The following is a 27337-nucleotide window of genomic DNA, read 5'->3' as shown; positions in this document are numbered from 1 at the left end:
TTGAATCAAACATGTCTTAGAAAGTGTTGAATGGTAAGAATCTTCTGTGTTGCACTCTTAAGATGCTTGACAACAAAATCGTTTTTTTTAAGGCACTCTAAAGGCCCCAACACGCCATGCCAGGCCTCAAAGAACTGGTTTCAGCAGAGTCTGTGTTGCCTTACGTTACCTAGGTCATGGCCAAAAAGTTGCACTTGAACAATGGTTGTTAAAAGAGAACTGGATACAGCAATGGAGGCGAGTCCCTGTTTATTCCTATAAAAGTTGCCCAGTGGAGCCTGAAGCCAAAATGGCCTGAGTCTTTAAAACTAAAACAGGCCCATAGAGCATGTGCACCCTCGTTGCCCCTTAAGCCCCTCCTCCATTCAGCTCATCTATACAGCAGCCATTCTCTGCTTATTCAAATGAATGGAAGACGGAAAAAACACAAATCAGGATTCAGCTTTTAGGGCATTTTACAACGTTAAAGTGATTAAAGAAAGGCTATTAGAATTTGGTTGTCCTCTGAAGTTGAATCACGCAAAAAAAACGCTTATTTACAGTCGACCTAGTGTCCAATCGGTGGTACTACAACTTGTGTTTCAGTCCAAGAGGTAATTTTTTGCTTTGAGCTCAAGTAGGCAGAACAACACTTGAATAGCCCATATTGATTAGTCATTTTGTTCTCGAGAGTCACTGAACATCTTCCATAGGAATGAACGAGCCCCGCCTTCAACGCCGGATCTAGTTAACTTGTATCCATGTTTTAAAGGTCCCCTATTATACTGTTTTTCATCAATTTATTATAGGACTCAGATATATACAAAACATGTCTCTGAAGTGTTTGGCTCCAAACAGATCATTGCAGCATCCCATAATCCCCTCTGTTTCAGCCCTGTTTCCAAAGTGCTGATTCTCTGTCTGTTACTTTAGATGAAAAATAAGGAGCCCCTCCCCACGCCCCTCTGAGAGATATTTGATTAAAAAGAACACAATGGTGCTCTAGGAGGAGATTCAGGTCATAAGGTGGGGGGGTTACCTTGGTTGGTGATTGGCTAATGGTTACACAAGCCAAAACATCGTTATGACATCATAAAGTGGCCAAAATCTGATCAGCTCATTTTCAGACAGGTTTTTATATAAATGGATCAGGACAAAAAGAGAGAGAATCGTTGTTCCTGAAACTTTCAGAATCTCTTTACACAGAGGGGACACATGTTGATGTAGAAGAGACATGAAGAAGTGGATTTTGCCTCAAAGGCGTGGCAAGACCCTGAATTTTAGTAGAAAAGTTCCAAAAACAATTGGGTACAGTTGAGGAAACGTCATGGTACCAAATGGCATTTCCAATCAGTGTTGAGCAGACCTGCATGGGGGGGGGGAGTAAAGTGTCTGAGCAGGTTACGTTTCCTCTGATGGGACATTCAGATTAAGTGCAATGTCTTGTGTTTTTTTTAGGCAAACTGTAATCTGCAGGTACTAAAGGAAATGTATTTCACTGTTATAATATGAGCTTCTTCTTACTGCCATAGTTATTATGTTTACACTTCTGTCTCAGGACAACATTTTATCACCAGGTGCATTGCAGCCCTTTATGACACCATGTTCCTTCAGTTACTGCATACCAAATGTACAGAAATCTTTCGTGTTGTAACATGCATCCTAATGAGGATCTGAGCAGATGTTTTCTGTCATGAGTTCAGACGAGTGAATCACTGTACACGCCTCTATCTTTTCAGCAATACATCAAAATAAATTGTAATGTGAACAATGTCAGTTGAATGTCATCACAGGCAAATAATAGCTGGTGAATAATGCTAAAATATAAAGTTAACTATATTGTAATTATGTAAGGTACCAGATGTTATGTGTCAGTGTTTTTCTGAGCAATAAAGAAGTGAATGACGCAGATCACACACTAGTGTCAAACTACATTTCATTGCGGGCCACATTAGCATTATGGTTGCACTCAAAGGGCCGGTTGTAACTATATAAATATACATATATAAATATATAATATATATATAAAATAATGTATTATATTACACTATTGCTTCTGAATTGGATTATTATCGGATAGGATAATAACTTAGTAATTAACTACCAACTACGTGTGAAAGCAGAAGTCCAGGGCAAGTCTCTTCAGTGTGCATGTCACAAAACGAGATGCATTGTGGGACATGTAGTTTATGGGCAACCTGCTTCTGTAAAGTGGCATGTAACCGTAATAAAACGTATTATATTCTTTGCAAGCTCTTGCGGGCCACATAAAATGAAGTCACGGGCCGGATTTGGCCCCCGGGCCTTGAGTTTGACACCCCTGCACTAGAGTCTATTAACGTTTTCTACAGGAGACAAATGGAGTCTTATCTAATAACGAAAATGATCTCCAGCTATTGTTGTAAACAGTTGTTTTTCTTATCATAAGATACTAAGCCAAATGATAAGGTTATGTTTGTTCTTTGCTGTATTTAATGCACATTTCACTGGAGGATCATTTGCATGGATTCTGGCAAAAGTATGTTCATGTTTTTAAACCAAGCATAAAGTATACAGCAATAACAACTGCTAACGTAACACCTGATTATTCATAATAAATGTTGAAAAATAGATATTTGGTCATTGCTTTTATCAGGGTGTCCGCGGGGTCTTAAAAAGTTTTAAAAGTTGATAAATCAATTTTGCGAAAATGAAGGCTATTAAAAAGTATTAAACGGCATTTTCCAAGGTATTACATTTTGTAGCTTGTTTTCAATAAGTATATGAATTGTCCAAAGGGTTGTATTCTACAGTCTGCCTGAATGTAATCATTGCGTAGGTGTGTAGTGTGATTCTGTGTAGTTTATTTATGGCACCCCGTTGGATTTGACGTCATCTGAACAGGACATCGCACACTCATTGGCCGTTTCTCAATCGCGAGGATGCTGGCTTGGTAGCACAGCCGAGCCGAGCATCTTGCTTCAGAAGCAAGGCAAGAATACTTCCTGCTATTCGGAAAACGAAGAGTGGAACAGGCTAGCAAGTGTGCAGGTGTGTGTCATATGAGAGGCCCCGCCTTACATCTTCCGCCACAGATTTGGGGAAATTGGTCCATGCGCAAAGCATTGTGGGGATTTTAAGGATGCGAAGTCTACCCATGTGCAGCCTCGAAATTTCCCCCAAACCAAGGACGCGGCCTCGGTGGAATTCCAAGTATGCTGGAGATTGGAACAGTCCTTCGGCGGCACTCGATGACGTAGCATCCTTGAAATATTGGCTTGGAAGCCAATATCCTCGCGATTGAGAAACGGCCACTGCTTGATAGCGCGCGCAGGTCCGTTTAAGCCGGTTGTTAAACAACATCGTTATGGGGAAATGCAAGTTTGCGTCCAAACGGTTGGAAGATAAGGAGGAAGGACAATCTGTATATAGTAAATGTGAGGTAAAGTGTGTCGCCAAGGTAACCGGTTAAAACTCCAAGTGGCGATGAGGTCTTAAAATGTATGGAAAGGGTCTTAAAAAAGGTCTTAAAAGGTATTACATTTGACTTCAGGATTCCTGCATATACCCTGTTTATTCATTCAATGCATGAAGCTGAATATGTGACAATAGTATTTTAGATAAATCAGTGCATGCTTTTGTAGAAGAGCTGTATTCCCATTTTTCAAAAGCTTTAAGATTTACCCATTCAAAGTTATGCTGCACAAATTCTACCATTCAAAAGCTGCTGTGATTAAAAAATCAAGTTACGCACGGTGAGTATTAAAGGTCCCATGTCATGCTTTTCTGGTTATTACCCGTCCCCTTATGTGTTATGTAGGTTTTTCTGCATGTAAACGGTCTGCAGAGTCACAAACCCTCAAAGTACACCCTGTAGCGAGTAAAACTCTAACACAGAAAAGACCTGTCTATGCTGGCCCAGAACGCCTCGTTGGACATTTCTCTTTTTCCATTGTTTACTTCTTGGGTATAGTGACGTATTTCGGGTATAGTGACGTAACGTCCGCGGAGCCGTTACGTTTGGACCAATCCGCGGACTTCCTCACACACACACACTCGGCGGGACGTTGCGAGGCTCGCTGCTGCAAGGAGCGGGACACTGTGAGCTGGCTCACTGGTGTGGGGTCGGCGAGACAGCGAGACACCGCGGAACTCAGCCTGGGCACACACACAAACTCCCAGCCAGGCTGCGGGTGTGTGTGTGTGTTTCGGGCTGGGTTTCGCTGTGTCTCGCTGTCTCGCAGACGGCCACTGGGGGGGGGGGGGGGGGGGGGGGGTGGGGCAGGAGCTCCAACAAGCCGTTTAGGACAGAGAGTGAATACACATACTATACAGAGATGCTGTATGAGAAACCAATGTGAGTTTGGAAAATTGCACAATATACATTTATTTTAGTAGACCTCAACAATGGAATTATGATCAGTATAAATGGCCATGACATGGGACCTTTAGGGTAGGTTCTAGTATTTTTAGACTTGGTTCATTTAAATAATAATAATCTTTATTTATATAGCACCTTTCATGCAAGATACAGCCCAACGTGCTTTAGAGATAGAAAATAAAGATGGAGGAACATAATTAAAAACAAGTTATAAACAAACTGAAAGAGTTAGAATCATAAATCATGAACAGTGATATCACTAAAAGTACCCCAAATTAAAAAGATAGGTTACTTAAAAAAGTTCTAAGATCCAATGGGCGGCTGTTCCACAGTCATAAAAACAGAAAGCAGCCTCCCCAAATTGTAATACTTTCGGTACTTCTAAAATAAATGCATTGGAGGATCTGAGTGTCCTTGTAGGGTTATACAATGAAAGACAGTAACTGATGGTTATGTAAAGCCTTGTAAATCTTCATAAGCACTTTAAAATCAATTCTGAAATGTGATGACTTTTAGACCATAGTGTGTAAACCCTTTTTTTTTTACTTGCACAATTATCTTTTAAATTGACAAACATCATATGTGTAATTCGTGGCACAATTCAAACGGGATTGAAAGATAACTTTTCTCTCGCCATTAGCCGCTTTCACACCAAGTACTTTGCCGTACTTAGTTCCCAGCACTTAGTTCCCAGCACTTAGTTCCCCCATGGAACTAAAGAGCAGATCGCGTTCACACCGGAATAAGTTCCCTGAGGGAAGATTACGCAAATGAGCCGCTGACGTCACTTCGTCTTCTTCTGCTTTGGGTTTACTGGCAGGCTGCAAACAACTTCACGGCGTATACTGCCACCCGGAGTCCCCGGCCGGAAGTCCCCGGAGTTGGGGACTGGCGTCAGTAGAAGCTGCTGGGACTCCCAGCAAATGGCGGCTCGACAAAACATTTCAGAGTTTTACGGGGCGTGGTTTGCAATTCGCCCAGCCAATCAGAACTGGGGCACTTTTTTTCCCCCAGGATAGTACCATCTCTCAGCAGGCACTAAAAATGGGGGTAAAAGTTCCCGGCACTAAGTACTCTTTTTGGTGTGAACGCGACATAAGGGGTACTAACGGAACTAAACGGGAAAAGTACGGGGAAAAGTACTCCAGTGTGAACGCGCCAAATGACTTCAATACATAATTTTTCCGAAATAATGTCCCATGGAGGTCCCCCGGAAAGCGAGGGACTTCAGCTCTCTATAGCATAGGTCTCAGATATATAAAAAAATAAAAAACATGTCTATGAAGTGTTTTGGTAATAAAAAAATAAAAGATCACCCATTCTAGCCATGCCTCATATCCCTCTATTTCACTTCCTGTTTCAAAAGTGCTGATTCTGGGTATAAACAGGTCTCTCTTGAGAATGAGACCCTGTGTCTCAATGAGATGTTCCCCTGTATAAATAAAGGCTAAATAAAAAATAAATAAAGCTTTTTTCTTTTTTAAATTGAAAACAAATAAAAATAAGAGGGGGCGGAGCTTATGCCGGCTCATGCGGGACCTGGCAGATACTGTCTAAAATGCTGCGGTGATGAAACACAAGGATTATTAGATCAAGGATTATTTCTGAAACAGTATGGAGCTCAAAGGCTTTCTCTCTTGCCGGTTATACCACAAGGTGAGTTCCTTTTTATTTCCTGCTTCTTCACACACATGCTCTGTGCAGTACAGGTTAGCTCTTACAGTACGTCCAAAACAGTCGGGAATTGTTTCTGATAGCAACGTTTCTGATAATGCTGTGGGTCCGCCGCCGATTTGACGTCATATCGGCCGCAAATCTGGATCAGCTCCGTTGTACCCCCGTTTTTAGAGATTTGGGTACGGAGGAAAAGAGAGAGGGTTTTATTTTCTGACGCTGCGTGAGTTCCCTGACACACACATAGTTATAAATAAAAGACATAAAAAAGTGCATTTCGCATGATAGGTCCCCTTTAAATAACATCCTTGTCATAAAGTCAAGTTCTACCAATATCACTTCACACATCTCCTAACACTCTCCTTGGTGGATTTACTACATTAATAACATTTTATTATGATTTTTGGACGGACACATTTATTAAAAAATATATTTTCTTACATTTTTTTTGTGTAAGTGAAACATTTTTGTTCATATTACATTCCTTTATATATATTTTTTCAAGTTAGTTTTTATGATTGAATTATATTCTTATTTTATTTCATTATTTCATTTTTTTTAAATGATTATTTTATTGTATTTGTTTATTTTAAATATGTATATTGTCCCCCACCACTTTTTCTAACAAGGTGACGCCTGTGGAAGAGGGTAGAAGTCATGGTAGAAGTTCTGCTCTAGCTCAAGGTGTATTTTATGGACGGTCGCTCCGTTTTACTATTTCCCTTTTGGAACCAAAACGCATCACCACGGATGACGTAGCAGGGGAGGGAGATAAACATGGCGTCCGGACAGCAGTGGGTGTTGGTGGAAATGGTGCAAGCGTTTTATGAGGCAAGTTTCTCCTTTCTACAACTCCTCTGTGTACAATATGGCGTTAACAAATACATGTGTCGTTTGTTGAGCCACTCGTTCATGTTTCTCAACTTTGTTCGCGGCTGTTATTCGTAAACTTGTCAGTCAGGAAGTCAGGAAGTAGCCGTCGGTCGGCGGGTAGGCGGGTGTCTCATTCTCTCTCAACCAATCACGTGGCGTGTGTGAGCTGCAACGTCCAATCAGCGTGCAGAAGCGAAGCAATACATCTGCATGCTCCTTGAAATCCTTACGTTTCTTCGGTAGCTAGCCAGAGAAAAGTATAAAATATCATTTTAAACAGATTAATTTGTACACATTGTTGAGTAGAAGCCAAGCTGAAGAGTGAATTGCAATGTGTTAAGAGTTGGCTTAACGTTACGTTTTGGAATTGGGCTTTAATGCCAGTAAACGTGAACATTGACTAGTTAAAGTCATGAACTTCTGTAGTTGAACAGACATAAGTTACATTAAATCTTCTTGTTAATCTTACAATTCTTTACGATTGGTAATGTAAGTTTAAGAAGATCCCCTGCTTGATAGTACCAATTATATAGCCTCAGACCAAAGGAGCTTAATGTCTGAATTATGGAACCACTGATGGCTGATGTAACCTTTTAAGAAACACTAGACTACCCTATTATACAACATATTTTTTAGTGTAAAATGTGTGGTCTACTTCATAACTAAACCACTTTAATCTATTTTGTTAACGATAATACAAATGACAGCTGTATGTCACTTTATAACTTAAAAATATGTTTCAGAAAGACCAGAAAGTAACTAATAGTTAAGGAATTCATATAAAAAAGTTATGTACTAGAGGATGTTTGGTGGAAATTGGTGGAAAATAAAGGCCTAAAATGTCAAAACACAACATTTCATAACACAACAGCAACATTTATTCAAACACAAACCTATTTAACAAAAAAGTATTTCAGAAGACACTTTTCTTTTACAAAAAACGAAATAAAATAAAAATCATATTTGGTGTTTTGATCTTCAGATCCCTTGTAGTTTGGTTTTGTTTAATGACAACAATTAATAATATTCAAAATATACAATATATTTACTTCCATATATCATCATTGAGCCAAGGTCTGACGCTAAAATCTATGACATGTTAAATATTAAAAAATAAAACATTCTGTAGGAACGATTATAGAATGAGACACGGCTGGACAGTATACCTGCAGGAATGACCATGCACTCTAACAACAGTCCTTATCCACAGCCCTTCCTAATGTTCCTGTCTTTTTGTTCCTCAGGCTCCTGCGTACCACCTGATCCTGGAGGGGATCCTCATTTTGTGGATCATCAGACTTCTCTTCTCTAAGACCTACAAGCTCCATGACACCTTTAAACTGACAGAGAAGGTGAGCAGAGTGCAGAGACACATGCACATCACTAGCGTCTTTGTGCTTGTGTCTCTAAACGGCTGTCATGTGCTTCCATGTTACAGGAGAAGGAGGATCTGATTGAGGAGTGGCAGCCAGAGCCTCTTGTTCCTCTTGTTTCCAAAGACCACCCCTCCCTCAATTATGATGTTGTCACAGGGTAAACACACAAGGAACCACCATCATCTTCACTGCATTACATTGTTTTCTAAGGTGCTGTTTACACGAGAACGCAAACGGTTGTATCCGCTACTTTTGTCTTTCGTATAGCCCGTTCGTTCACACGAGGCCGTAACGGAAACGCGGAAACAGACCCCGCAAACGATAACGGGTCCCAAGGTGGATAGATCTGCAAACGGAACGCTCTGGGGGGCCAAACGGCTCCGTGTGTACGTCCTATACGATCATTTCCTGATAACGATTAAGCTATAGCCCCACCTCTGCTGCTCACTGCTGTAGCATGGTCAGTAGCTACAGATGTTAGTACAAAATCTGCAGCTCCTCTACCACAACCATCAGCAACAAGTGGACATGGAGAATTACATGAACTACATGTTGCTAAATCCACCGCGGGGCATAAACAGAAGGGCAACCATGGCAACCATGCTCGGGGGTCTTCTTCGCTGCTTTTGTTGTATTTTGTGGCGGAAGTACAGCGCCACTTATGGCGCATTTCCACTACACGGTCGGCCTCGGCCACACTCGGTACGGCTCGGTACGGTTTGGCCGCGTTGGGCCTTAACAGGGCCGACTCACTTCATGCTGCGCTTCCATTACAGTTTAGGAACTGGGGTAGTTACTATAGTAACGCAGTGTAGGCGGAGCCGTGACGTCATCTTCAATGAGAAATCCAGAAACACAACACAGCCGTTAGCTGTTAGCACTCAGAGCTCACAGCTCCTTATATATGTTCAGAAACTCGACAAAAGTTAAACAAGTACACACCACAGACTGCCTGTGTCATGGCGAATACAGTCGCTGCTTTATTTATGTCTGTATAGGCCGTTGTTGTGAGTGTGGACGGTCGGGGCATATACTGCGTTAGCTTAGCCAATCTCCATCTAGAAAAACACGAATTTTAAAAGGTTTTTCGCCTGCCGTCTGTCTGCAGACTTGACAAAACATTAATTCATGGTTTTTACTAACCGGTATCAGTATGTTGTTACTTCGGCATCATTTTGAAACGTGTATTACAATTAAATCACGGTCAAATATGTCCATCTTGTTGTAGTTCTAGCCCTCTTGCCAGCGCTCCTCTCTCTAGTTTAGCATACTCAGCCCGACTCAGCCCTGTTTGTTGGCCCCGATAGAACCACAATTTTCTAGGGCCAGAAAAGAGGTGAAAAAGTGGCCCCGCGCCGTGCCGCGCCGGAACTAGGCCTAGTGGAAGCACAACCAAAAAAGGGGACGGCACGACACGGCACGCTTAAAGCGAGCTCCGCGCTGCAGTGGAACTGCGCCATTACAGGCCCGGCGCTTTCGAGCGGTCTCGTGTGAACGGAAGACTTTTTTTATATTGTATTCGGTTCGTTTGCGTTTCGTATGCGTTTGCGTGTAAATGGGGTCTAAAGCTGATGGTCTATCCAAGTGTTCTCTTCTTTCTATCTTAATGGTTGTTAACATAAATCAGATTGACAGTTCGTGAGCAATATCAAGCCTTACGATATAAATGAAGTAACACATTGAACATGATAATGAATCCAAAGCTCTTAAAATAAATAGGGTCAATTTGTGCCTTCGTGTAACTTTCCAAATCTTATATTATTATCCATAAAGACTTGTGCACCATGCAGTGATGAGACATTTTTGTAGCTCCACCCGGAGTTAGCATCACAACGGCTCCCTCGACAAAAAGCTATGGGATTTTTCCATTGGATTTTGTAATATTGCAGAAAGTATGTGGAAAACACACCTTCATGATACTCACACGTTTAGCTCAGCAGGGTAATCTCCACATAGTAACACCACGTAATGATATTTGAAGCGTACATGCAATTTCTATAGGTAAAAAGCGAATGTTCGGCTATAAACAAACTAGATCACGTCACCAGCGCTAAGCTAAAGGTGGCTAATGTTCGGTGCGATGATGTTTGTTGTCTCATTAGGTCACTTGTTAGCAACCAATGTTTTTAAGACACATATAGGACACTGCATTTCTTCAAGCTGGTGCAAATGTAGTTTCCAAAGGCTATATTCATTGTTTAAAATGATGTTGCTGAAATGTAGAATATAACTTTATTTAGCTTCAATGAAGAGCTGCAACAACATGTTACACATGGAGATGATTTTAACAACATTGAAGCCAATTAAGGGGAGAAACTGAATGATGAGGGATTAAACACTTTGCAACCAACATCAAAAAACATGGGAGCCAGCAGCTGTCACTTCAAGTGGAACCAGACATGTGTCCAGATAAATCTTTCAACATAAAATAACCTATTTAGTGGACCGTTGCATGGTTTTCTTATTGCATTGTCACTTTTTGTACTGCTGCTTGGATAAAGGACACAGTTGTGGAAAATGATCAGAGTATATTTAAGCAATAGCTCACGACAGGCCGTGGTATATGCTCATTATATCACAGCTAAGGGGCGTGGTTCGGCCCGACGCGAAGCGGAGGGTCGACAACCCCCTTAACTGTGATATAATGGCCATATATCACGGCCTGAAGTGAGCTATTGCTTTTATAAAACGGTTACCAAGTGTGGCAATATGAAAGAAAAATACACACTCTAATTTAAATAGTTTTTATTAGTAAATAATGATGTTCAAAATAAAATAGTCCCTCTGTTGCCTTCTGCACGAAACATAGTGCGAGGTGGTTGCTATGCAACAACACTAACAACAACTAGCGAACATATTAGACAGAGAGCGTTGATCCATTATTTGGCTATTTATTTACATTAATGTGTATGTTGCCGTTTATTGTGCACCCACTGAAAAACTGTCCAGCATCAGTAGCATGGCTTACGTGGTTACTTGTATAGGCTGAGGTTGTTCTAGGCTGTTGCTTGGCATGGCGAGAATATTGCTCCACTTTCTCCGGTCCCCGAGATTCGGCTTCCAGTAGCTCTGGAGAGAGCTTTCGCACCTGTGGCCACTAACGGTCATAATTTCTCTGCTTTGTTTCAAGACCCGCATCAGAAAGCTTTTGAATGGTGATACTTTTCCAGTTGGTCGACCTGCTCTTCACGTAGCTCTACATGTCGTCGTTTAGGTGCTTTTTGTTCTGGAGATAGGCACTCCTCAATCCACTCCTCCATAGTAAGACCCCCCCCCCCGGAGGACGAAGTTAATCTTAAATGTTTTTGCGGACCTTTTTGATTACAGATTTGAAAACATGGTTGCTTGCTTTAAAAGTAGCACAATTCATTATATCAAACCTTGGAAAGTATCTAAATATCCCTGCCCTAATGCCAAAGGAACTGCACACTGAATATGTTTTTGCCATTTGATGTCTATGTCTGGACCGTTGCGTAAAAAGGAGGGTTTCTGCCCCGTTACTTCTCCGCTGCTTTCTTGTTCCAGTTTGAAAAGCAAACTGCTTGCAGTTTGCTTTTCAGCCCAACTGTATACTGTTTATCTCAGACGCGGAGGGATACTGACTTGTTGTGAAAAGTAACTTACAATTCTACCCGTGGTATACGCTCAGTATACCACGGCTAAGAACCAATCAGATTGCTTGATTTTACTTGTCCGTTTTATAAAGTATAGTATAGTATAGTATAGTATAGTATAGTATAGTATAGTGTTATACATTACACTTGCAGTGTGTGAGAGTAAAATAAGCAATTTAACACTTTATTTTATTCTCCATTACAGTCCTCCCACCCACAAAATCATAATCAACGGAAAGGAGTGCATCAACTTTGCATCGTTTAACTTCCTGGGTCTCCTGGACAATGAGCGGGTTAAGGTCAGTATTTTATATTTAAGCCTTAACTAACTGTAGTTCAGTCTGACATGCTGCCAGGGATCAACAGTGTTCTCTCTCCTGATTACAGCAAAAAGCTCTGGCATCTCTGAAGAAGTACGGTGTGGGCACCTGTGGGCCAAGAGGCTTCTATGGGACTTTTGGTGAGTGAGAAATGATTATATGCCGTTCATCTTGCATTAAAATAGCACTAGCTGATCAGTAGACTGTCTCTGGATCCTGGTTACAGTAGAGCTGAGGCGGGATCAGCTGATTGTGAAGAAAACACAATCCAAAGCATATTGCTGTTTAAGCTGAGCCATGTGTGGTGCGCAGCCACAGTTATACCAGACCCACTACAGAATGAGACGTAAGATACATTATTAATAACATATTAAGTGGCTTTCTATATCAGCCAGTGGGGAGTGGATGTTATTAAATCCTCCGACAGGAAGTTATTAGATCCTCCGACAGGAAGTTATTAAATCCTCTGACGATAAGTTATAAGATCCTCAGACAGGAAGTTATTAGATCCTCCGACAGGTATAAATCCTCCGACAGGAAGTTATAAAACCCTCTAACAGGAAGTCTGCATCAGTCCTCCTGAATAACCAGCGACGCTACCTTACCATGTGCAACACTGCTTATGTCCCACAAATAGCTCCGTGCAAACATTTACTCGTTAACAATTTAATATTTTCTTTTACTTGCGCAACGTTACAAAAGTATTCCTTTTTATATCCTCATTGAACCAGGAGAAGCTGAAAGAAAGCCTCCGTGTTCTCCGCCTGAATATCTTGTGTCACAGTAAATGTAGACTCACTGTAGGAGCCATGAAACGTGTATAGTAATGCGTTTTGTTTTAATATAAGATATTTGTTTGATCACAATTGATTGGTTGGCTTGGGTCACATTCATTGGGTCCTGTGTGTGTGTGTGTGTGTGTGTGTGTGTGTGTGTGTGTGTGTGTGTGTGTGTGTGTGTGTGTGTGTGTGTGTGTGTGTGTGTGTGTGTGTGTGTGTGTGTGTGTGTGTGTGTGTGTGTGTGTGTGTGTGTGTGTGTGTGTGTGTGTGTGTGTGTGTGTGTGTGTGTGTGTGTGTGTGTGTGTGTGTGTGTGTGTGTGTGTGTGTGTGTGTGTGTGTGTGTGTGTGTGTGTGTGTGTGTGTGTGTGTGTGGTGTGTGTGTGTGTGTGTGTGTGTGTGTGTGTGTGTGTGTGTGTGTGTGTGTGTGTGGTGTGTGTGTGTAGTGTGTGTGTGTGTGTGTGTGTGTGTAGTGGTGTGTGTGTCCCGGGCCGTTGTCCTTATTTGTTGCCGCCCCGTTTCCTTCTTGCTTTGCTTCTTCTTCCCCTGTCTCTGTCCCCGCCCCTCCGTTGCCTCCTCCCCTGTTTTCCTTCCCCTCCCTTCTTCTTCCCCCGCTTATTTTGCTCTCCCCCGTCCTCTTTTTGTCTCGTGTCACCAAGAGCAAACAGAGGGCCCGGCCTCTCAGCGACTTTGTTTTTTCCTGCTGTCGCTATAACTCACAGTGAACTCTTTCTTGTTTCTCCTCCCAGATTGTTCACCTGGAGCTGGAGAGTCGTCTGGCCAACTTCATGAAAACTGAAGAAGCCATCATTTACTCCTATGGCTTTGCAACCATTGCCAGTGCCATCCCTGCCTACTCCAAGAGGGGCGACTCATCTTTGTGTAAGGCCTGTCTGTGCTAACATGCATGGAGCTACAAAAAACGGGATTCAGTGATCAGACTAAACACTTGTCCCTACTAGGGCTGTACCCGAATATTCGTTCGTTGGAGTACTATTCAGGTTTCAATTTCGTTATTCGGATATTCAATTTTTAATTTATTGAAATCTCCAATATCAACGTAAGAGCTTGTGCCTCTTCGGGGGGTGCTAACACTTAACCATAAACGTTATCGTTTACTTTCTCCGTCTTTATATGTAGATATGACTTTTTCTCCATTAATCTCCGTCACGTTGTTTCCATAGCAACAACAACTTCCTGTCAACTGCGCTAACTCTCCTTCAAAATAAAAGCATGTCCATACAAAATAGAAAGCCAAGCCAAATTACACTTAACCTGTTTTTTTGTTTTTTTTATTAATTTTTTTTATTTTAATTTTTTTTCTTTGCATGGAATGAATACCTATGGTGATAATTCAATGTAATACATCATTTTTATAGTCTGGTACCTGAAAAAGGTCAAATGGCACTGATGGAACCAGATGTACCCAAATGTGCCGAAAGCTTATTCCGCCTGGAACTTTTTTTTGCTAAACCTCTCTAAAAAGGTCAAATTTAACTTGTTTTGCCTCAATCTTGATACAGGGTACTTATTATATGTTATAGTTTGGATTCCTAAAGCTTTTAGTCTACCATCCCATCATTCAAGGGTGGTTTTCACTATAAGTAATGTTTTTTCTTTAGGCGGAGGTAAGAATTTACCTTTTTTTACTATGTTCCATCTGAATTTACTCTGACTGAGAAAAATCTATATTCATTCTGACAGTTCTACATCCAACTCACAGATGTAACCTTGCTTTGATAAAAGAAATTATTCATATAACCCTTTTAGAAGTGAAGTTGTAGTCATTTGTTTTGGGCATGTCATTTTCGAGCCTGAAACCTGAAAAACAGGCTCGGGGCTTAACAGGTTAAGACATATACAACTGCAACGAAAGTAACAAACACAATGCAATATCCTTTTCAATTTCAAAGAACACAAATTGGGTTACATTAACAAATAACTATAAAACAACAATACTGTAGAATAACTAAAAGAATGCCATGAATAAACCGAAATACACGTGTCGAAGCGGTTCGCTGCTGATTACTACGCACCCCTCCCCCCGCGCGGAACGAATATTCGACTATTCGCTGCTGATTATTACCGAATATCCGGAGCCCGAAAAATGGTCTTCGGGACAGCCCTAGTCCCTACACAAGCATGCTTTTCTTATTGGTTACTGGATGGGTACTGTTGAGCATATATCATATAAAAAAAACTACTTGAAACTACAATAACACTTGCATATGGTTCTATGAATCTGTGGCGTGTTGGATTTGTGTTTTTTATTCTGTGTTGTCTTCATGGTTGTGTGTTCAGGGATGAAGCCGCCTGCTTCTCCATCCAGAAGGGTCTTCAGGCGTCCCGCAGCTTCATCAAATACTTCAAACACAACGACATGGAGGATCTGGAGCGGATGCTGAAGGAGCAGGAGTTGGAGGACCATAAGGTGGTTCAGTTTGAGACAATGATTAATGGGAGGGAGTCACAATATAGTGCTTTTATGCTTGAAAATGTAGCGCAGAGTGTTTGTTATGAAGTCATATAAACTGTGTTTCTTATCAATGTCTCATACACTTACTAACTTTGTTTGTGTTGCAGAATCCTCGTAAAGCTCGAGTGACCCGGAAGTTCATTGTGGTGGAGGGTCTGTACATCAACACTGCAGACATCTGTCCCCTTCCTCAGCTGGTACATAGAAAACACATGGAGCTTTAAGCATGCTCAATGTACTTCACAGTAACCCGTATCTCTATGATTGTTAAACTGGTCCGGTGTGTTAGCCCTCAATCATAGCTGCGAGAATCATTTCTCCTGCGACACTCGCTAGCATAGAAAGTGTGTTTTATATGGCGTGATCTCTCCACTCCAAATGTATTATTTATTGTGTTTTTTAAACCTCAAGGTGAAGATGAAGTACAGGTACAAGGTGCGGATCTTTCTGGAGGAGAGCATGTCGTTTGGTGTGTTGGGGGAGAACGGCCGAGGAGTCACTGAACACTTTGGAGTCAATGTGAGTACGCTCCACTTTAAATAAAGAAGCACTGCATTACATTTTAACACTGTTTTGTTTGTGGGGAGCGCAGCTATAGGCCTATCATTTGGTCAGTAGCTGCACTCAAACACATTCAATTATGAAAGGCTTTTCATTTAGCAAACTTAATATTAATGATTACATACAAGGACCAAAAAAAAAGGTTAGTTGAAGCATGACGGGCAGAAAGCAAAGCTTAAAGGGGACCTATCATGCAAAATGCACTTTTGATGTCTTTTATACATAAAGATGTGTCCCCGGTGTGTCAGGGAACTCACGCAGCGTCAGAAAATAAAACCCTCTCTCTTTTCCTCCGTACCCAAATCTCTAAAAACGGGGGTACAACGGAGCTGATCCAGATGTGCGTCCGGTATGACGTAATATCTGAAATGTGGACCCACGGCCCTATCAGAAACGTTGCTATCAGAAACAATGCCCGACTGTTTTGGACGTAATATGGTCGGTGTTTACATTAGCATCGCTAACACTCAGAGCTAACCTGTACTGGAGAGCATGTGTGTGAAGAAGCAGGAAATAAAAAGGAACTCACCTTGTGGTATAACCGGCAAGAGAGAAAGCCTTTGAGCTCCATACTGTTTCAGAAATAATCCTTGATAATCCATGATATGGCGTTTCATCACGGCAGTATTTAGTTTAGACAGTAGCTGCCGGGTCCCGCATGAGCTCAGCCCCCTCCTTTTTTTTTTTTAAAGCTTTATACCCCAAATCAGAACTTTTGAAACAGGAAGTGAAATAGAGGGATATGAGGCATGGCTAGTTTGGTATTTTGAGCAAAACACTTCACAGACATGTTTTTTATATATTTTTATATATCTATGCTATTGCCTAAAAATAGCATGATAGGTGCACTTTAAAGAACACCACTCCAATTAGTTGTCAAATTACAGTGGTTTTGGTCATTTCAAATCTTGAACAAACTTCATGATAAATACTTTTCAAAACGTATATAAAAAAATATTATTTTAAGTCTCAAAGAAAGAACTTAAAGTCAAATACAAAAGCTGAAATAATAATAAAATATCAGGAACAGAAACGTCATATATAGATTACAACACAGTTTTAACCATAGTCGAAAAACAAAAAACCTAAATTCAGTTTTCTATTCTAAAATAAATACACAATATTGGTTAACGGAACGAATAAAAGTCAACATAAGAATCGGTAAGTTTGTGTAATCTGTAAAACATTCTTTAACTTTGTTGAGTTCAGTGTCACAATTTATCGTTAGAATTGATTATTGAAGAAGTAGATTTCATTAAAGAAGCTTCTCCATTACACTTTAAGAGTCTCTGGGTGTTTCTCAATGTCGCGGACGCTTCCTCGGTAGGACATGTCTTCCGAGTCAGGTCCTTCAGAAGCGAGGCAAGAATCCTTCCTAGCCTCGGAAAAAGAAGAATGGTGTAACAGGCTAACAGGCTAACAGGTATGCAGGTGTGCGATTTCCACCAAAGATTTGGGAAATTGGTCCGTGCGCAAAGCATTGTGGGGATTTTAAGACCGCGGAGGATACACATGTGCAGCCTCGAAATTTCCCGCAACGAAGGACGCCGGCCTCGGTAGAATTCCAAGCATCCTGGACATTGTAACAGTCCTTCGGCGGGACTCGATGACGTAGTATCCTTGAAATAGTGGCTCTGGAGGAGCCTTCCTCGACATTGAGAAACACCCCCTCTCTCTCTGAAAACCCTTTGAGTATATTGGTGTGTATGTGTATCTCTTGTGTGTATTGATAACCCTTTCTGTAATGGCAGATTGATGACATTGACCTCATCAGCGCCAACATGGAGAACGCTCTGGCTTCTATCGGAGGATTCTGCTGCGGACGCTCCTTTGTCATCGACCACCAGGTACATACAACAAGATCTTATTAGAGGTCCCCTATTGTGCAAAATCCACTTTTTCATGTCTTTTATACATAAATATGTGTCCCCTCTGTGTAAAGAGAAGGTTAAACATACCTGGCAATACATTCAGATCTTATTTCTGATATATCATATTTATTGATTTATTGATTTATTGATTTAGCTGATCATCTGAATATGAAGAGTAACTTGGCTATTAAAATGTAGTGGAGTAGAAGTATAAAGTAACAAAAGATGGAAAAACCGAAGTACAAGTATCTCAAAATCATACCTTAGTACAGTACTTGAGTAAATGTACTTTATTCGATTCCCCCACTGTACTAAACTTTAACAAAGTAAAATGTAGTACAGCCAGCTATTTTTCAGTTTTTCTACTTTTAATTGAAGTTAATTTGTAGGTTTTGACTTCATCATTAAAGCATTGGCTTGATGTGTGTCTGGATCCTGATCCTAATGATATCTGAGATGCAGTATAAAGTAATCTGATCGTCTCTCGTGTCCCACAGCGTCTCTCGGGTCAGGGCTACTGTTTCTCCGCCTCGCTGCCCCCCATGCTGGCTGCTGCCGCCATCGAGGCCCTGAACATCATGGAGGAGGACCCAGGTACCACATCTCCATCTTCAAGGAGAGCTCTTTAGATTGAATAAGAAGCAGTTGTGTATTCCGGGTTTCTCATCTATGCGTCTTCATCTGTTTTTCAGATATCTTCACTGTCCTGAGGGAAAAGTGCAAACACGTTTACAAGGCTCTACAGGGGTGAGTTCCCCCGCATCAATGAGGAGAGACTCCCTCTGTTGATAAAGTCTCTCTGTGTTCATTTGGAGCGAAGAAATGTCATCAACAGAATGAAGTCTCCACTAGCACCAAGATGAATAATGTAATCATGTGTTGTGCTAAGCAGTGCCTCCTCTGTGCCTCTGCCTATTATGCCCCTTTCACACCAACGCGGTTCCAGGGCCGGTTCGGAGCTGGAGCTTGAAAAGCACCGGTTTGTCCTGTTCACACCGCAGCCTCTAAGCTCCGGAATCCGGTTCGTTTCAAGCACAAAAAAGTGGTCGGTCTAGAAAGCAAGCACCGCATACGTCACGCTTACGTCGGAGGCGGGGGCAGGGGCAGGGGCATCAGTTTTAATGTTATACCATAGTAATTAATGCTGCAAAGCTGGGTATTTTGAGCTTGGCGCATGCAGAGGCTAACAACAGCTAGCTCTAACGCCATCGAATAGGACGTATATTTACCTTCTTTCTCCTACGGAATTGTCGTTGATGATGATGATTGTAAAGAACTTTTGAATGTAGCGTGTAATGACTGTAAAGTTGGTAGTAAAATCGTCCCATTTCTTCCGTTTCGTTTCGACAGAGCAAAACCAAAACGAGTAGCGCTTCAATACAATCGGCCATTGTTGTTGTTGTCGATGTGAGGGGTTTCCGCGCGGTTTGGCTTTATGAAGCAGGCACGCAAGCGGTTACGTCATGACGCAAATGATGACGCAATGACGCAGCACCAGTCGGGCTCTGACCGGTGTGAACAGAGCGGGAGCTGAACCGAAGAACCGGTTCCGAACCAGAAAAGCTCACGGAGCTAGAACGAGAAAAGCCTTGGTGTGAAAGGGGTATAGCTCACATTATCCTCACCGGACTTTGAAGATATAGTCTCCTTAGACCTCACTTTACTCTGGTGCCTTATACTGGGTCAGAAGTGATTCTGTTGTTCATGAAGCAGAGTTCAGGAGTGTGGCTACAGCCAATGCGACAGTCAACATATATAGTTGAAGGTTTGGTAAATGCCCAGTTAAATCACATGACTTCAAATCTACATCAGGGTGTCCACGGGGTCTTAAAAAGTATTAAAAGTTGATCAATTAATTTAGCGAAAATTAAGGCTATTAAAAAGTATTCAACGGCATTTTCCAAGGTGTTACATTTTGTAGCTTGTTTTCAATAAGTATATAAATTGTCCAAAGAGGTTGTATTCTACAGTTTGCCTGAATGTAATCATTGCGTAGGTGTGTAGTGTGATTCTGTGTAGTTTATTTATGGCACCCCGTTGGATCTGACGTCATCTGAACAGGACATCGCACGCTCACTGCTTGATAGCGCGCGAAGGCCCGTTTACGCCGGTTGTTAAGCAACATCGTTATGGGGAAATGCAAGTCTGCGTCCAAATGGTTGGAAGATAAGGAGGAAGGACAATCAATACTGTATATAGTAAATGTGAGGTAAAGTGTGTCGCCAAGGTAACCGGTTAGAACTCAAAGTGGCGATGAGGTCTTAAAATGTATGGAAAGGGTCTTAAAAGGAATTACATTTGACTTCAGGATTCCTGCATACATGTACATGAACAAAAAGGGGTTAATCAGCAGAGTGAGAGAGGGCTCTTGTTGATGCTGCATCACCATAACATAGAGCAGGTTACAGCCTTTTGAACATCACTGATGGCAGGAGACACTAGAAATAAACAATCCAAAATATTTCTGAAATGGAAATAAAATAGCATTAAAAAGTAAACAAATATACATGTGGGAATACAAATGTACAGTAACAAGAAATGGATTCTTCAATATTAAATTGAATATAAATGTCAAATGTACAGTGGGAGTTTAAGTCCAGTCCACATCACATCTCCACCACCAGAGGGAGGTAGTGGGACAAGGACACAGATGTTCACATTGAAATGATCTCTGAAGTTTCAGTCTTGCTCCCCCTAGTCATGTCAGTGTTATGTCATGTGGTGATTTTTGTTTCCTGCTGTGTGACAGAACTCCAGGTCTGAAGATAGTTGGAGTCCCGTGTGCTCCGGCTCTCCACCTGCAGCTGGAGAGGAGTTCAGGCTCCAGAGAGTCGGACATGCGGCTGCTGCGCTCCATCGTAGAATACGTAAGTCCTCTTTGTTCCAACTGATCATCAATGATAGTATCTTTAAAGGTCACCTATTATGCAAACTCCACTTCTTCATGTCTCTTCTACATCAACATGTGTCCCCTCTTCTCCATGTCTCTTCTACATCAACATGTGTCCCCTCTTCTTCATGTCTCTTCTACATCAACATGTGTCCCCTCTTCTCCATGTCTCTTCTACATCAACATGTGTCCCCTCTTCTTCATGTCTCTTCTACATCAACATGTGTCCCCTCTTCTTCATGTCTCTTCTACATCAACATGTGTCCCCTCTTCTCCATGTCTCTTCTACATCAACATGTGTCCCCTCTTCTTCACGTCTCTTCTACATCAACATGTGTCCCCTCTTCTTCACGTCTCTTCTACATCAACATGTGTCCCCTCTTCTTCATGTCTCTTCTACATCAACATGTGTCCCCTCTTCTCCATGTCTCTTCTACATCAACATGTGTCCCCTCTTCCTCATGTCTCTTCTACATCAACATGTGTCCCCTCTTCTCCATGTCTCTTCTACATCAACATGTGTCCCCTCTTCTTCACGTCTCTTCTACATCAACATGTGTCCCCTCTTCTTCATGTCTCTTCTACATCAACATGTGTCCCCTCTTCTTCATGTCTCTTCACAATCAAATGTGTCCCCTCTTCTCCATGTCTCTTCTACATCAACATGTGTTCCCCTCTTCCTCATGTCTCTTCTACATCAACATGTGTCCCCTCTTCTTCATGTCTCTTCTACATCAACACGTGTCCCCTCTTCTTCATGTCTCTTCTACATCAACACGTGTCCCCTCTTCTTCATGTCTCTTCTTCATCAACACGTGTCCCCTCTTCTTCATGTCTCTTCTACATCAACACGTGTCCCCTCTTCTTCATGTCTCTTCTTCATCAACACGTGTCCCCTCTTCTTCATGTCTCTTCTACATCAACACGTGTCCCCTCTTCTTCACGTCTCTTCTACATCAACATGTGTCCCCTCTTCTTCATGTCTCTTCTACATCAACATGTGTCCCCTCTTCTTCATGTCTCTTCTACATCAACACGTGTCCCCTCTTCTTCATGTCTCTCTACATCAACACGTGTCCCTCTTCTTCATGTCTCTTCTACATCAACATGTGTCCCCTCTTCTTCATGTCTTCTTCTACATCAACACGTGTCCCCCTCTTCTTCATGTCTCTTCTACATCAACACGTGTCCCCTCTTCTTCATGTCTCTTCTATCATCAACATGTGTCCCCTCTTCTTCATGTCTCTTCTACATCAAACACGTGTCCCCTCTTCTTCATGTCTCTTCTACATCAACACGTGTCCCCTCTTCTTCATGTCTCTTCTACATCAACATGTGTCCCCTCTTCTTCATGTCTCTTCTACATCAACACGTTGTCCCCTCTTCTCATGTCTCTTCTACATCAACACGTGTCCCCCCTCTTCTTCATGTCTCTTCTACAATCACATTGGTCCCCTCTTCTTCATGTCTCTTCTACATCAACATGTGTCCCCTCTTCTTCAGTTTCTTCTTCTCTACATCAACATGTGTCCCTCTGTGGAAAGAGACTGCTGGAAGTTTCAGAGTTGTCTGAAAATGAGCTGATCAGATTTTGGCCACTTTATGATGTCATAACGATGTTTTGGCTTGTGTAACCATTAGCCAATCACCAACCAAGGTAACCCCCCCCCCCACCACCATCACCTGAATCTCCTCCTAGAGCACCATTGTGTTCTTTTTAACCAAATATCTCTGAGGGCGTGGGGAGGGGCTCCTTATTTTCATCTAAAGTAACAGACTCTGGGTGTTTCTCAATGTCGAGGACGCTTCCTTGGTAGGACAAGTCCCTCCCAGTCAGTTGCTTCAGAAGCGAGGCAAGAATCCTTCCTAGCCTCGGAAAACGAAGAATGGTGGAACAGGCTAACAGGTGTGCTGGTGTGCGTCATAAGGCCCCGCCTTAAATGGAGCGCGATTTCAGCCAAAGATTTGGGAAATTGGTCCGTGCGCAAAGCATTGTGGGGATTTTAAGACCGCGGAGGATACACATGTGCAGCCTCGAAATTTCCCGCAACGAAGGACGCCGGCTTCGGTAGAATTCCAAGCATCCTGGACATTGGAACAGTCCTTCGGCGGCACTCGATGACGTAGCATCCTTGAAATAGTGGCTCTGGAGCAGCCTTCCTCGACATTGAGAAACACCCACAGAATCAGCACTTTTGAAACAGGGCTGAAACAGAGGGGATTATGGGATGCTGCAATGATCTGTTTGGTATTTGGAGCCAAACACTTCAGAGACATGTTGTGTATATATCTGAGACCTATAATATATTTATGAAAAACAGTATAATAGGGGACCTTTAAAATTAAGCAACACATTGTTATTTATTTCCATGTTTTCAGTGTATGGACAGAGGCGTGGCTCTGACTCTCGCTCGTTACCTGGAAAAAGAGGAACGTTTCCTCCCCTCGCCCAGGTAAGAACTCTACCTATCACTGCAGGTGTTTTTTTGTTTTTTTAAACCAATCATCTCTCAGAGAGGCGTGGCCAGCAGCTCATTAGCATTTAAAGCTACAGACACAGAATCAGCACTTTGGAAACAGGGCTGAAACAGAGGGGATTATGGGATGCTGCAATGATCTGTTTGGTGTTTGGAGCCAAACACTTCAGAGACATGTTTTGTATATATCTGAGACCTGTAATATATTGATGAAAAACAGTATAATAGGGGCCCTTTAAAGAAATGTTGTACAGTATCCTCTATATCAGAGGTGTCCAAACTACGGCCCGGGGGCCAAATGTGGCCCGCAGACCATTTTGAATCGGCCCTCATCAAATTCAAAAAGTATAATGGAATATGGCCCACAAATGAAATATTGTTCTTCTTAAATATGAATGTAAAAATATATTACACAGTAGTATTCATGTGTTAATAAAACCACTTTTCAAATAAATTCAGTCGATTAAAGTTGGAAACATTTTCTAACATATCTTAGTTGATAAGAAAAAAGCCCAATGACTTATTTCCATAACAAGCTTGAAATAAACCCTTCCTATTTCTCCTTATTATAATCAATCTGAGGCTTCTGTTTTAAGGGATGAGCTGCCAACACTCACAAGCATCATGTACCTACATCTGATTGATGTCGCTGACTTATAACTGAACTTATGAGGCAGTATAACCTCGAGTGAGTGGCCCAGCCCCTATGTATATTTTTCTGTATGTGGCCCTCGTTGAAAAAAGTATTGGACACCCCTGCTCTATGGTAAATAACACCAGAGTGAAAATCCTTAATATGTCCTAATGACGTCAGCACTGACCCTGACTGTGTGTCCTCAGCCTCAGGGTGGTGGTCACCATCGAACACACGGAGGAGGACATCCAGAAGGCCGTGTCCTGCGTCCAGGAGGCAGCTTCCTCCCTCCTCAAGTGACCTGTGGTGGTGTCCCTGCTGAAGCTGCACACCCTGAGTGCCGTGTGCAAAACTGAGGAGCTGTGATCCACTGACAGTGCACACACACCCCCGTCAGGAGGACCTACACTGATGAACACACACTTTATAACTCGCCTTGCTTTTCTTTGTCTCTTAATGTTCCTCTCTCTGTTCTCACGTGTCTTTATCATACTACATACAAGCAGGAAGTGATGCAGCTGGCTTCCTGTTTTAAACAATAATGGCCTCCAGTCACTAATAAATAAAAACAGCTGCATCAGACTTCATCTCCACAGAATAAATGACTTGATGCTTGCTGCTGACTGAACAGGAGACATTGTGCTCTGTGTTTTATTTAATATGTCTGCGACGGACTCTACCTGAGGGCTGTGATTGCTATGGTTGGTTTACACCTGTATTCTTTGTTTTTACTTTTATTTTGGTAAATGTCACTGCATTTACACCATTTTACTTTTAATAAATGTACATATATATGATTTAAATTGAGTTATGGTGTGATTTTGTGGAATGACCATTCATTTAAAGGTGGGGTAGGTAATTTTGGACAAACCAGCTTGAGTGCGCTAGAATTTGAAAATACACAACCAGAGAAAATCTGCCACTTCCTTACAGAGCCCCTCCTCCAACACACACGAACGTGCACATGACCAATGAGGGCACGAGATAAGTTTGTGCACAGATGGAAGGCTGACAGGCAGGTAGGCCATCCAGTTATTTTAGCCGGGCCGGCTAAAATGATTGGTCGTGCTTTTTACAGTACTACGGCTTCCACAGATGACATTTTTTTAATGTATTTATTGTCAAAGCACTTAAGATATTCATTGCTATCGGGATGTTAAGAGCATTCCATGGAATATAACAAAAAGTGTATCTCGAGCCGGTTTCTCAAACTTACCTACCCCACCTTTAAGTCAAGTTTTAACTACTCGAACTATGAAATGGCTGTAAAGACCACCAAGGATTGGACCTAAAAAAAGAAATACAGAAAGTAAAACATCCTCAAACTTGTACTTAAATACAGTTCTTCGTCACAGTGGTGCTAAGAATTGTATTACAAAAAAACAATAGCTATAGTTCTTAAAGCCAGTATTTTGTTTTTTTATAAGAAAGGCCACCAAATTGTGACGTCTGTAGTCAACCAGAGTATAAAAGACTACAATTCCCACGGCGCCTCTAAAGTGACAGTGATGGGCAACCTGCTAGAAAAGACCCCGTCGAGGTAGGTTTTTAACTTCCAATTACCCTTTAAGTTATCAAGTTATATAAGCCTTAACAAAGCAAGAAAGAATACCTAAGTTGTGTGTTATTTTATTTGAGTTTTCCCTTTTTGTTTTGACTATGTAAAGGCCTCTTTTCTTTGTTGGCATGTGTAAATGTTTGTTATTTTATGTTGAGCAAACACATCGCATAACATCATCCAACCATCGGAGGTCAAGCAACTCTTCAACTGTAAGTAATATTAAGGAAAGAAAAACGGGTGTAAAAGTGTCTGTTTAAGGCGTCCTAGTGGCTTGAAAAGAAAAACAAGGAAGGAAGCCACGACAATAGTGCTTATGATAAATGAATCTTGGAGGCTCAGTGATCTGGCTGTGTCCCTCCGCTCTGGCTCTAGATGGGGCCCTCTCCACAAACCTCCCCGCGCGCCACCGTGCCAATACGCGCGCCGCGCCTCTCCAAAGCGAGGACACGGTTCCAACAGCGGAGCCGCAGCTCTGTGTTCGCTCTGCGGGCTGAAACACACGGGCAGAAACACGGGATGACCGCGGTCTGCTGCTCCTCCTGAACCCCCATCTCTCTCGGTGCTTGATGCCTCACGTCCTCCGGGGCACGGCTGCTGACTTGGGAAAAGCAGAAGAAGAAGTAGCCTAGTAGAATAAGTAGAAGAAGAAGCCAGATCCCCAAACTGGATGCAATTATCTCCACACTTGTTTTTGATCTGTTGCTGCGCTGCAGTGAGTGAAACCTGGCGCTATGACCCCCTCCATGAAGAGTTTGCTCTGGATGATGTTTCTGTTTCCAACTCTCAGATGTGACGGTAAGTCTCTCTCATAAAGTTCCTTAAGAAGAAAAATGCCGCAGCTCCACATGTGCATCACCTTCCTTTAGTTTCAGCTGTGAAACTGGAAAAGTGCTTTTGAAGTTCTGGGTTTCATTATGCGGGGAGATGGTGTGTTTCACAAAGTATGTTCCCTTCACTCTTTCGTGTCGTAGTCAAAGTCAAAAAGTTCACGGAGTTGTATTTAGATGTTTTGTCTTGTTTGGAGTTGAACATTTCACAACCCCTCTTGCAGAAAAGTTGCTTTTCACGAAGACACGACACCCCCCCGCCCCCCCTGCGTAAAGTTTGGTCAGTCACACTAACATAAAAGCAGCCCCCTTAATTCTTATACTTCATCATCATTTTTTAACCATGTGCTCTGTGGTTGATTGTTTTCCTGTAAAAGCATGTTTTGCCACATTTGACACAGATGTTGCAGATGTTTAGTTTTCATGGCGAAGAGGCTGGGTGGATGTGGGGGGGGGGGGGGGGGTCTCTCCCCCCTGAAAGTTTATGTGATCACTTAAAGTCTCTTTGTCCTCTTTCAGCTTGTTGACATGTGTCCCTTGCTCCCTGCTCTCCACAGTAAAGGGGCTGTGTCAGCCTCAGAGGGCCACAGTGTCGTTGTCATGTTAATTGAAGGCAGAGCTCGAGGTGATCTCTTGTCTTTGTCACTCATGTTAATTCATTTTCTCCCCCAGCGGGGGGTGAGGGCAGGGGAGATTTCCTGTTGCAGCTCTGGCTTTGAGGGCTTACCATTTGGTCTGCAGTGAAAGAGCATGGAGGTGGGGCAGGGGCTACATGATTAGCACCCCCCCCCCCCCCCTCCCTGCCCTTCTTTTTTTCTCCATGCATTCATTGAGAGATGGGAGAAGTAGTCAGATCTTGTACTTGGGTAGAAGTATCAGAGTGTAGGAATACTCTGTTATGAGTAAAAGTCCTGCATTCAACCTTTACTCAAGTAAAAGTAGAAAAGTATTATCAAAATATAGTGAAAGTAGCGACAGTAAAAGTATTCATTGTGCAGATTGGTCCATTTCAGAATAATATATATGATATGTTTTATAATGATTGATCATTTAAAGTGTTCTCAAAGC

General features: G+C 42.1%; 2 protein-coding genes across 3 annotated transcripts in view; both read left to right on the top strand.

The window, feature by feature from the left end:
- Positions 1–6750: 6750 nt before the first annotated feature.
- Positions 6751–24688, top strand: sptlc1 (serine palmitoyltransferase, long chain base subunit 1). 2 transcript variants are annotated; one of them, XM_034125885.1, is made up of 17 exons: positions 6751–6844; positions 8131–8238; positions 8325–8419; positions 12082–12175; positions 12264–12336; positions 12541–12542; positions 13722–13852; positions 14040–14042; positions 15274–15403; positions 15556–15645; positions 15860–15967; positions 17761–17856; positions 18378–18474; positions 18573–18627; positions 20630–20747; positions 23150–23223; positions 24088–24688. In XM_034125885.1, exons 1-17 carry the CDS (start codon positions 6791–6793, stop codon positions 24179–24181), a joined length of 1422 nt encoding a protein of 473 aa, XP_033981776.1. In that variant the 5' UTR covers positions 6751–6790; the 3' UTR covers positions 24182–24688. The 2 variants fall into 2 exon arrangements, 1 of the variants encoding a protein (XP_033981776.1); XR_004555513.1 differs by lacking the exons at positions 12541–12542; positions 14040–14042; positions 15860–15967; ... (4 more) ...; positions 23150–23223; positions 24088–24688 and having other exon boundaries at positions 13722–13854; positions 15556–15574.
- A 1217-nt stretch (positions 24689–25905) lies between these two features.
- ror2 (receptor tyrosine kinase-like orphan receptor 2) overlaps positions 25906–27337 on the top strand; it is a 56439-nt gene continuing 55007 nt past the window's right edge. Inside the window, exon 1 of the mRNA XM_034126089.1 lies at positions 25906–26237. Coding sequence (XP_033981980.1) covers positions 26174–26237 — 64 coding nt within the window. The 5' untranslated portion in view covers positions 25906–26173. The remainder of the gene's footprint in view (positions 26238–27337) is intronic.

This window comes from Trematomus bernacchii, unplaced genomic scaffold (genome assembly GCF_902827165.1).
Source record: "Trematomus bernacchii unplaced genomic scaffold, fTreBer1.1, whole genome shotgun sequence".
NCBI classification, from domain to species: Eukaryota; Metazoa; Chordata; class Actinopteri; order Perciformes; family Nototheniidae; genus Trematomus; species Trematomus bernacchii.
This window is presented reverse-complemented; position numbering and strand designations above follow the sequence as displayed.